Below are 11,811 nucleotides of genomic sequence, written 5' to 3' on the forward strand. Positions count from 1 at the left end.
TATTGTCGGCCTCACGTGACATACGTCTGAACTTGCGTGTACATACGCACACTCGATGCTTTAAAAATCATTTTTAAAGTTGTCGGTTTGAAATATATGCTTGTAGTGAAATACGTACTCTTTCGTAAAAATTCGAACGTTTTGTAAAAGCACATTAGTTTAAATCACGCGAGCTTTTTGTGTTTCTTTCTTTCTTATTAATCTATAATCTCCAAGAAATATTCGGTAATTATCAGATTGGTCAAAATCTTAATTATGATTGTGTGGAAGAGGCTTACTAGCAGTAGCAGCAGGATCAAACGGCGTCAGACACTGATACACGACAGTAACTGTTGACAAAATTGACTATATTGCAAGTGATCGCCGCTGATGCGCCGCATCTTTATACCCTTGGTATCTCTGTTCTGGCTCTTGCATACTCGAAGCTCGATCTGCACGCCACCGGGATACTCCAAGTTCAGTCTTCTGTCCTCTCCAAGCTCTTGACTCGAGGATATAATGCCACGCGCGTCGATGATGCTCTTGAGGCGACCGAGAATATCTTCGGTATTCAATCGACTCGCATCGTCGGACAGTGCCACTTCGACTTCGGTCAACATCGGTGAAGAGCTCAGAACTTGTTGCTGTTGCTGTGGTAGTTGGCTTTTTCGGCCGGTTCCGCGCATAATCGACGGTGCCATCTCGTTGGGTTCGGTTATGACGAAATGCGGCATGGGACTCGTATAAAGATTCTGCGTCGGCGATGATAATTGAAGCTGCTGCTGGTGTTGGGGGCTTGGACACTTTTGCTGCTGCCCTGGATGCAGAAACGGCTGAATCTCGGAGCTGTCACCGGACGACGATGGACTACCCGGACTACCGATCAGGGTCACTTGTTCACCAAGAACATCGGTGACGTGAATTTGTGGTGGTGGATTCTGTGGCATAAATATCGGGACCTATTTTGAATATTACAGACAGTTCTCAAGCCAACGAAAAGGTATAGAAACAGATGGCTTAGTATAGACTTCATAAGTATATTCTCAACAAAATAAGCATGTCGAAATATGCAGAATCCTACTCGACGTCAAGCCGCAATGAAAAATGAATTTTTCGACAATGATAACGAGCTACTTTTGCATCGACGGTGCGCGTTAAAATTGTACGCGAACCATAACGTATATCGTCGAGTATTAAATGATCGATCGCATACTCGCATGGTGTACGTGCACGCGCAGTACAAGCACAAACACAAGAGTGTACGAGCTATCTCTTTCTCCCGATTAAGTTGTGCCGCTCGTTGCGCGCCGTCGACTCATTTCTCTAATCAATGAAGGCATGATGAATCGGAGTCGAAGTAGATTAAAGAAAAAAAAAAAAAATAAGTTACGTATCGTGCCTACATACACGACATCAACAACAACAACAACAACAACAACAACATCGAATACATCGACAAAAATGACAGTAACACCAACGACTACGACGACAGTTGCGTGAAATGTAATGCGATTGTATACGTATTATGGAGCGAAAAATAAGATTGAAATCAAGCTCGTGTGTAAGTTACTTCCGCTACTGCATAATTGAGATACATAAAATTTACCACCAAGAGCCGTAACTTAGTCGCGCGAGAAAAGAGAGACTGAAAAATCGTCCCAGCAACACGCAAGAGAAGGAAAAAAAGAGTATCGTTTGAAAAACAGAGATTAAAAAATTGTTTTATCATACAATCCACAACATGCGACGTAATTCATATTCACCCTTAAAACATCGCCAGGATGTTCTTCCTGAATCATGTCCAGGGCAGGGCTGTTGCTGGGTGAATAATTGACCGGGGTCGTCGTCGGCGATCGATGATGTCGCATCGGACTGAGATCCAGAGGCTGCGCGGAGTTCGGCGTGTGTTGGGCAGGCGTGCCCTGCATTATGCTGCCCTGCACGGGCGCCGTCGTTAACCCACTCAAACCTGACAATTGAGAAATAATTTTAAAGAATTGAGTAAGCTAATGAACGTAATGTCGATCGACGTCAATCGAATACGCTGAAAAATCTTACCATGAGTAATGTCGGCGACGTTACGCTCGTGCACGGGCGAGTTAGGTATGCTGTGCGAGGGCGAGTTGAGTTTCTGCAATTGTTGAACCTCCTGCTGAAGCGCCTGTATGCCGGGCGTCTGAATTCCTGACGAGCCTTCGGATGCTCTACGCACCGGTGAGTAACGCTCCACTTGGGCCAGCTGATGGCTCGACGGCTCCTTGAACGAGTCCCGTTGACCACCTGAATTGTTTTCGGAAGAAAAAAAAATGAAAAAAAAATTGAAGGAAAAGAAAAGAAAACACAATTTTTTTATTATTTACGAATTTCCTTATCAGAATTTCAAGTGGCGGCATACGCATGGAAAAATTACGAGAGAAGTATCATAGTATATCGTAAATGCGATCGACTATCTGAGAAAAACTCTCTTGACATCAATCGCGTGGCTGTGTATCGGTGTGTATATCGCATCGATAATTTTTACCATGTATAAAATACGAAGAAGCGTTGAAATGTGCACGGCACGCAGCGAGAGAGAGAGAGAGAGAGAGAGAGAGCCCGATAACCGATACGGAAAAAAAACGCGAAACAAAAAAAAATAATAACAAATAATCGATGTTGTGACTGCAAATCGTCTGCACGCTGACTATTATACATACATCGCTCGCGCGATTGAATAATAGTTGGACGATTAGTCACACACATACACAGACACACAGATCGAGAGAGACATTGTTCAAACATTTTTCTCAAATGCCAATCACATATATTGTATTGTCGCGTGTAATGGAGAAGCGTATACCTGTAAAACATTTTTTATATCCTATTTTTTGTTATTTTCCGTTAACTCACACGGTAGGCGATTGAAAGCTTGCGTACATTACATGGTGTGTGCGCACGTCGAGTTAATGTACTCGTCGAAATTTATTGCGCATTACTTCAGAGAAATTGGCGCGATTCGCTAACAGTACCCGTCAAATAATGTTTTCGCAGTGAAATATTATACACGTACTTCAAGCAGGTATGTAAAGATTGCTACTGTATACAAGATGCGAAAAAAAATTCGATAATCAACCTGACGTCACGGGCGCGCATTGTGCCACTCGAAACGTCAGAGGGAGAGAACCACAAGGCGATGGCGTCACGAGCACGTGCGTTCATATAACGTTATGTATCGTCGCGGCAATTACGTCGGGCGAACTTTTTGGATGCGCTTTTGTATATTATATTGAACGCAGGGTTTCGCGAGTCTCGTGATGCATGCGACCGAATGCAAGGAGAGAGAGAGACTTTCGATTTTATTTTTCTCGAGCGCGGTAAAAGTTATTTTAGGAAATAACTTTCGTTTTTATTCTAAATTTAATGAAATGTTCGGTGTTATTTTTGGAGAAGGTAAAAATGCACCCATTCTAACGCTTTCTCCGCTTTGCTTAAAAAAGATAGAAAATGCGCCGTCTATCCGCCGTCTAATGACAGGTTACGCCGCAGCAGCAGTATAGTAGCAGCAAAACAGCGAGTATCAGCATGGCAGCAGCAGCAACGACGGCACACTCCTGTATATGCGCGATCGGCGCGGTAATAATTGCACTCCAATTATTGAGCAAACGTATACATACGAAAACTTTCACCTTAATTTACAAAAGCACAATGTACATATCAACTAGCTCATAACACATTCCATCAATAAGTAATGAAAGCCACACTGTGGATTTATAAATAAATGCAAACGACAAACACGACAAATCAGGGGGATGATAAAAACGATGTGAGCAAGGTGTTGAAAACGTAACGAAACAAAAAAATAAGAAAAAACAATTATAACAAGCCAGAGAAAAATAATAAAAAATCATAAAAAGGATAATTTACCGGTGATGCCTGGATGACCGATTGGTTTGCGAAACTGAGGCAGCGTAGAACATCCAGCGTTCATCAACTGACTCGGCAAATAACGCCTGTTCATCCTCTTTTCCACCTCGACGATCACCTCAGGATTCAAAACTACATAGCATGCATAGGCGGCACAAGAATTTTCGGGGGGATATTGTGACAAGGATATTTGCCAGTGGGTGAACGTGTAAAAAGTGTGTTCGTATTGATGTTTGCGACGTCAAGTACATTTAGAACGAATTTTGTCAGATTTGTTTTTTTTTTTTGGGCATTTACAGAATTTGCATGCAAAGCGAACGGAAGGAGCGGGTGAAAAAAAAGGAAGAAAGAAAAATTTTCATTTAGCAAAATAAACGAAAAATTATAATAATAAAACTATAAAACATATATTTGGACTGGATATAATTGACAGATCCCTTGAACATTAGGTACTGTAAATATAGATCTGAAACCATATCCCGACCACAACCAATAAAGAATTAATACACTGCTAAGTGAAAAACACATGATGTTTTTATGAACGAAAATAACATGAATATTTTTTACACATAATAAAATGCATGAAAAGGTTGATTGTTAAATGACTTGGTCAGTTTGTGTTTTTAACATTCAAGTGATGAAAGAAAAGTGAACCAATGCATATGGTTTATCAATTTACAGTGTATCAGTTCTTTTTTTACAAAAAGAATATCTTGATAATTCATGTTCTGTGAGATATTCAATGTAAAAAATGAATCAATGTATATCGTGTAAAATCAATAAAAACGTTTAAAGAAAAAGTCCGTGGACGTTGACTTTTTATGTAAAACTCAAATGTGTAGCATACACGCAAAAAAATTGTTCGATATACATACATTGCTCTACTGATTTAATGATGCCAAAAGTAATCTAAGTCTAATAAGGAACTATTAAGGAATAAAACGTTTTACCTGGCCTTTGCATGACCGTTGAAAGTCCAGTGCGACGCTGACGACGATCGCTCCCACTGCTCGGTGTACTTGTCGCACTGCTATCGCCATTTGAACCATTACCGAATTGAGGACTGCCGGGCTAAAGAATGGCTTATGATTACAACGCGTCACATTGTATATAGGCATTGCTTTGAAAATGAAATTTATTACGTACAGGCTGGAGATGTTCTCGACTGCCTGGCTGACTCCAATTTCCGATTTCTTCGTTATTACTGGTAACGCTGCCATGCTGTGCTTGATAGAGAATGTGTAGATTCGCTCCTCCATCCGAAGCTCTTCGTCCGAACGAATTTACTGGAATGTCATAGCGATTTCAAGTTTCTGTCCGGTTTTGTAATGAAAAAAAAAATAATAATAATAATAATAAAATACTCACTGCCTCCTTGCATGAAAGACGGTGGTTTTAACAGATGCTGATCCTTGATTTGGAAATTTTGAGGCGGTTGATTCTGCACCAAAGGCATATTCAGGGCCAAATTCGTTTGAGGCACTAAATTTTTCTGTAACTGTGAAGAAGCATTGGCCTCCGGCGTGAAAGAGTAACCGGATGCAATCGCTACGTTGTCCAGATTGTGACCCGTATTGCCAGGTCCAACTGTGTGACGACGAGTAGCCAGATAGGGTCCAGTATAAAATCGTGGAGTTAGCGCATTTCTCTCCTCGATTTCGTGAACGTCTGCGTCTCCGAACTAATTATCGTTAAAAAGAAAAGTAATGTAGTCAATTGCAAGAATAAAAATAAATGTATATCATTTTAAAAATAAAAAAACGTACACTCTCCCATTGTCGAGGATCATCTTTTGTGCAATAAGTGTAGGGTCTATATATCTCCTCGTTCTCCTCCTCAGCCTTCTTCTCCTCCTTGCCAGCTTTCTTCTTTTTCGAAACTTCGGTGAATTGGCGAAGCAATAAGGCATAGATGGCGGCCAAGTGGTCGAAAGCCTTGCTATTGACCGATCTTATTATCATCTCATCCGTAACGTCTGGTAACTTTGACATCGCTCGAAGGACAGTCTTGTTTGGAGGAGGTGGATCTAAGGGTGGTTCCTTCAATTGATTTAGGGCTTCTTGTCTTAAAACTTCACGGCCCATTTCTCCCATCCAAGGATGTTCCAATATCTGACGCAAAGACAATCTCCGCGATGGATCAACCATGAGCATATTTCTTATTAATCGTTCACAAGCTAAAAATAAAGAAATACATTAGAATACAATAGATGAAAGAATTAAATTATAATTTGTGAGGCGAAGTTTTTAAAAAAACATTAGCCAAGTATTTAACAGAATTGTGTTTCTGAAAACATATTTTTGCTTGACGTTATATGTTATACCACTTGCGAGTGATTTAAGTCTTATCAAAAATTACTTGTTTCTATAATCACTAGTGCCTCTAATATCAACAGTATCATAACACATGTGAGATAGTAATATGAATTTAAAAACAAGAGACTCAATATGTAACTGTTTGTTATTATACTTACATTCACTCATGAAATAAGGTACTCTGTATTTCCCTGAACAGACAGCCTTTCGTAAAAGCTGCATAGTAGCACCATCAAAAGGTAAAGCCCCACAAACTAGTACATATAATACAACTCCCAAACTCTAAAAAATAAATTTTCCGTTATTTTTCATTAAAAAATTATAACAAATGAAAAAGGAATTTTTTATCATATTTCTATGTACCCAAATATCAGTCATTGGTCCATCGTATTCTGTCCCATTAAAAATCTCAGGTGCTGCGTAAGGCGGAGAACCGCACCACGTCCGTAAAGCCACTCCTGGCTGATACTCATTACTGAATCCAAAATCTGCTATTTTCATATTTCCCTTTTTATCGAGCAGAAGATTTTCGGCCTGCGATGGGGAAAGGTTTGTTATAAAATATGGAAAAATTTTGTCTTTGCACAAGTTTAAAGTTTATTTTTCACCTTAATATCTCGATGCACGAAGCCGTTTTTGTGCAAATATAATACGGCCTGAACTATTTGGCAAAAAATACGCCGAGCTTCGTTTTCTTTCAATCTACCGTTCTTAACTAAATAGTCGAAGATTTCTCCTCCCTCCGCATACTCCGTGACGAGATAAATCATTTTCTCGGTTTCCATCACTTGATACAGTTTAATGACATGCTTGTGATTTAGCCTCTTCATAATACTAACTTCGCGAAATATTTTCGCCAAGTTTTCCTCGGACAGTTTCGTTTTGTCAATTATTTTGATTGCCACCTATTTTAAAATTAATGGAGTAGATTTGGTTATTATGAAAGGCGGGTTTTTAAAACAATAACAAAAGGCTTGAAGCAACATATTCAAAAAAATCAAAATATTTATTAAAAATTATTGAAAATATTTCAACCGGCTATCGGTGAATAATCGATGGTTGGGATAAAAATACGTCGACAGCGAGATTTTGATTTTAAGAATTTGTGACGTCAAGCACGAATAAAATATTTGCAAGTATATTTCTTTCGATTAAAAGCATATAGTATAGTTTTTAGTAGAATTTATAGAACAGAGCAGTGTGTATAGAAATTTGAGGCTTAAAAAATGCATCAGTACGCGCCTATCCACCTTTCGTACAACATTCTGGATTAACATTTTTGTAAGCTTATACACACAATTCGCTCGACTTACAGACGAATACGTGTATGTTGTTTTTCGAAAACGAGGCGATCTCGATTCGAAAGCACGCGCCCGCGACGGAAAAATTACGATCTAGGATCGCTTTGAATTTTCCACGCGAGTTTTTAAGCCGAACAACTCTGTTTATTCAACAAACAAATGCCCTCGTAAAGAATCGCGCGCGCCGCGTTTATCGTAAAATAATAGATCGAGTTAGTCATCGCGGCTCTTTCGAATCTCGCGAAAATCATCAGCCGTCTCTTCATCGAGCCTCCCCGGTTTCGCGCGATAAAAAAAGAAGTAAGTATAGGTATGCGTATATACGAGCGAGGAGAAGAAATTTTTCGCATTTTGCATCGACGCGCATATATACAAATCAAATTGTCAATCATCATCTTTCTCGCAGTTCTCTCTCTGTGCTGCGCGTCAGAAAAGCTCTCCTCCTCTTTGCCATTCGGAGTCGTAAAGATTTTTACACTTTCATCCGATAATACAGCATACATATACACGAGGAAAGCTAAAAAAACAGCGGAATATATCTCCCCACTTGTGCTGATACGGACGGTATATGTGTATACGGACTGGCATCGCATACATAAGTAAGCGAACGAGTAGCTCGAGAGCGAACGCGCGAACGAGAGAGCATCAGCCCTTTAAACGTCATTCGTTGCTCAGCTTCAAAGCTTCAATAATACACTCGCGCATGTATATAGAGTGACTGTGTGTGTGTGTGTGTGTGTGTGTGTATGAGAGAGAGAAAGAGAGTAGTCGATGGCTGTTTACGTCAGCACGCGGCTGCGGTGGCGGCGACGCGCGCACACAATCCTACACACGCACGCACGCGGACTCGAACAGTGTGTGCATGTGCACAATATACGCGTGAGTGCATATATACTACGGCAAAATATCATGCGCCAAATGTGCCGAGAGAGCGAGAGAGCCGCGCGAACGTAGTATCCGGCGATTTGCCCATGTATCATCATATAGACGAAGCGATTCGCACATGTACACGCGCGTCGTGTTTAAGCGAGTGTCCATGTGTACAAGCGCGTTATCGCACTTATCCGTTTCGTTGGTGTGTGCATGTAACGCACACACACACATGTATATAAATGTTGTGGCTGCTGTAGGTTGCTGGAGGTTGTTCTCTCCGGAGAGATGAACACATTGCAACAAACGTGCACCCACGTGATGATCGTAATCGTCATCGACGTCATAGCAGCAGCATCACGCGAAAGAGCGACTCGTATACTTTCTCTCCTCTCTCTCTCTCTCTCTCTCTCTCATTGTTTAATCTCCTCGGCGTTTCGGTATCATCCGCATCCGTTTTGCGACGAGAGAGAAATCGAATTTTGACATTCGTATATAGATATGACGATCGTCGCGTGCGCTCTTTAAACTCGGCGCAATCGGCTATTTATGCTAGGGCCGCGTCGAAATGACAATTCGGAGCTTTGTGTCAGACTGTGGGTGCACGTGCACGCGCGTGTTCTCGTATATTGATAGAAAAATAAAAAAAAGAGTCGTCGGCAAAGCAAGCTTTACATTTGATTATATATTATGTATTGCAATGATACAAGACTCTGAGTCTTGTATACCAGAGCATCATCGACGGCATTATCACGTGCGCGAACGCGAGTATAGGTACGCGTTAAGCAGCAGAGAGCGCAGTGCACGGCTAATAAAGGAGTCGCGAAACGCAAAGTTTAAAAAAGAAAACGAAAAAAAAAGGAGAGAGAGAGAGAGAGAAAAAAAATCGGCGATCGTGTTTTTCTCTATCTCTTTCTCTCTGCACACGTCTCTGCGCTGTCTCTGTCTCGCTCTTTTGCACGCATAAATACACGCACATGCACTAGAGATACGCGTGCTCGCGATGACTGCTGCTGCTCCGAAAGGCGCATTATATAGAACTCTCGGTCGGCGTGTATTATAGCGAGCGCGTTTATACGCGCAGGCAGGCATATAATACACTACACGGTATATACGGTATGCTATATATTGCAAGAGAGTTCGAAACACCGAGACAGGTTTACACACACTGATACGCGAAGGTCGTTCGTCGTCGCGTCTCTCTCTCTCTCTCTCTCTCTCTCTCTCTCTCTCTCTTACTCTCTCGCTCTCTTTGCTGTGCTCGAGCGAGCGACATCGAATATGTACGTGTATACAAGCTCTCGCATGCTCCGAAGCACGCGTCTGTGTATATATGTAGGCACCAACACCAACTTTATAATATTATATAGAAGCTCTGCTGCAGAGTGCTATAGACGCGCACACGAACGACCGAGAGTTTGCCAGAGAGCGCGAGCAAGAAAAACAACGCGAGACCCAAATTATCGTTTCGGATTTTCGGAGCGCGCGCTTATACGACTCGATCGAGACTCGACACTCCGAGCTGCGCTGTGCTGTGTGCGTTGTCCGCCCGCGCACGCACACGTTTTTGCGAGACAGAGATAAAATGACCATTAACGCTCCGAGTGTATAATGTTGTATCGCAAGCGTGGTGTATGGGTGCGCGTTGATAAGACAGAACAAGAAGAAGAGAAGGAGGAGGAAGAAGCATGAAAAAACAAATAACAAAAAGAACGAGGTATTACTGCAGGTACCATCGACCCCGTGACGATATGCGTGGCCTTCCTGACGATGGCGAAGTTGCCCTTGCCGATCGTCTCGCCGAGAGCGTAATAGCCGACCCTCACGACCTTGTTGGCCTCGTGCTTCGAGCTGTCGTCGCCCGAGACCTGCACGGCGGGCACCGCGGCTGGTGCAGCTGCAGCGGCGGCGGCGGCGGCGGCCTGAACCGGCGACGCGCCAGCTTCGGTCGTCGGCGACATGTGATCGCACGCCGTCGCGATGTCGCAGCACGTCGTTACCGCCGCCGCAGCCGACGCTGTCTCGCGGCCGATGGGTGACAATCTGTTCAGCTGCTCCTGCAGTTGTGGAAGTATGATGTCCTCGTACGCTGAGTGGAGTCGTTGTTGTTGTTGCTGGAGCTGCGGATGCTCGTCCACGAGCCATTCGTCCTCGTCCGACGACCCACTCATCGAGTGGAGGTGTTGTTGTTGCTCCAACGACGACATGATCGATCTTTCCGTTGTTTTGTTCTATATATCTTTCTTTTGTATCTGGCGACGCGACATACACGACGACAACAAGTATATGTTATTATAATATTGCTGTCGGCTGTCGTGTATGTGCGTGTGACCCCTCTCGCGCGTCCGCAACAATCGCGCTCTATATGCAAGAGAAAAGAGAGTCGGTCCTTGCGAGAGCGATTATTTTTAATAACAATATATCTGTATATTATGTGCGTCTCGTTGCGTGTGTGTGAGCGTGTTACGACGCTGATGATGATGACTATGACGATGATGTGGTTGCTATGCCGATGACGATGAAGCTGCCCGATTCGGCGGCTGATGCTGCTTCCTCTTCTTTCTCGCGGCTGCTGCACTCGTCGACAAAATTCGTCGCAGTGACATTTATGTCGTACGCATCTCGCGACTGCTTGTATACATCTGTATAGAGACTCATTTACTCGCTGCGCCGCGGTACAACAACAACAACAGCAGCAGTAGTAGCAGCACACATGTATACAGACAGCGACACTGCACACACACCACGATTATACACACGTTGACACAACATCAGCACACAGCAGCGGATACGACGACGACAGCTCTCTGTGACACTGGCAGCACAGCAACACTGCTCACGCGCCTTCACTTCTTTCTTCTTTTTTTTTATTTTGTTTGCCTCTTATCGAGAACGATAATGCAGCAGCACAGCAACAACAAACACAACCACCGCGCGCGCGCAAAAAAAAAACTATGTAATGCCTATTACATATATCTCGGCACCTTGTAATACACAGCTGTATACACAAAAACTTAACCCTCCCTGCACACTGTAACAAACACGGCAAGCTCCTCTATATATATACGTATACGAGGTGAGAATACGCGCGTGTGTGTGTGCGTCTGTGTCTGTGTGTGCACAAGGCTCTCTTGTCGTCGCGCACACTAAGCCCCGCTCTCGCAGTGTGTCAAACTAGTTTTCATTTCGATGAGGAGCTGCTGCTACTGCTGCTACTGCTACTGCTGCTGCTGCCTGCTGCAGTGCGAGGCACGCACACATGCACGATACACAAATCCATGATGATAAAATACGTTACAAGCTACACGGCATGCATATATAGCTATATAGATTGTTACAATATATCGAGAGTCAGTGTTTTATAGAGACGCGGAAACACAGCACGCAGAGAGCGAGCGAGAGACGATGCAGCGCGGAGCGGCTCTCAGCAGTCAGCACTCGGC

General features: G+C 43.0%; 1 protein-coding gene across 6 annotated transcripts; it reads right to left on the minus strand.

Annotated features, from left to right (window-relative positions):
* Positions 1-30: 30 nt before the first annotated feature.
* Positions 31-11,811, minus strand: LOC106655373 (serine/threonine-protein kinase SIK3-like). 6 transcript variants are annotated; one of them, XM_023461779.1, is made up of 13 exons: positions 10,102-11,811; positions 6,806-7,102; positions 6,561-6,731; positions 6,356-6,479; positions 5,649-6,058; positions 5,251-5,563; positions 5,029-5,168; positions 4,833-4,953; positions 3,883-4,014; positions 2,038-2,259; positions 1,743-1,948; positions 1,586-1,624; positions 31-938 (listed from the first exon to the last, which is right to left on the minus strand). In XM_023461779.1, exons 1-13 carry the CDS (start codon positions 10,573-10,575, stop codon positions 306-308), a joined length of 3,282 nt encoding a protein of 1,093 aa, XP_023317547.1. In that variant the 5' UTR covers positions 10,576-11,811; the 3' UTR covers positions 31-305. The 6 variants fall into 6 exon arrangements, with proteins under 6 accessions (XP_023317547.1, XP_023317546.1, XP_014231223.1 ...); XM_023461778.1 differs by having other exon boundaries at positions 10,093-11,811; XM_014375737.2 differs by lacking the exon at positions 1,586-1,624.

This window comes from Trichogramma pretiosum, unplaced genomic scaffold, assembly GCF_000599845.2.
Source record: "Trichogramma pretiosum strain Unisexual culture from Peru unplaced genomic scaffold, Tpre_2.0 scaffold12, whole genome shotgun sequence".
NCBI lineage: Eukaryota > Metazoa > Arthropoda > Insecta > Hymenoptera > Trichogrammatidae > Trichogramma > Trichogramma pretiosum.

What these genes read in the sequence shown, in the direction of transcription:
- LOC106655373 (XM_023461778.1), bottom strand. Translation starts at nt 10,575, where the DNA reads ATGTCGTCGTTGGAGCAACAACAACACCTCCACTCGATGAGTGGGTCG. An exon ending in TCGTGCATCGAGATATTAAG is followed by an intron (nt 6,732 to 6,805) that starts GTGAAAAATAAA and finishes TCCCCATCGCAG; the next exon opens with GCCGAAAATCTTCTGCTCGA. An exon ending in GTCGAGAACATCTCCAGCCT is followed by an intron (nt 4,954 to 5,028) that starts GTACGTAATAAA and finishes GCCATTCTTTAG; the next exon opens with CCCGGCAGTCCTCAATTCGG.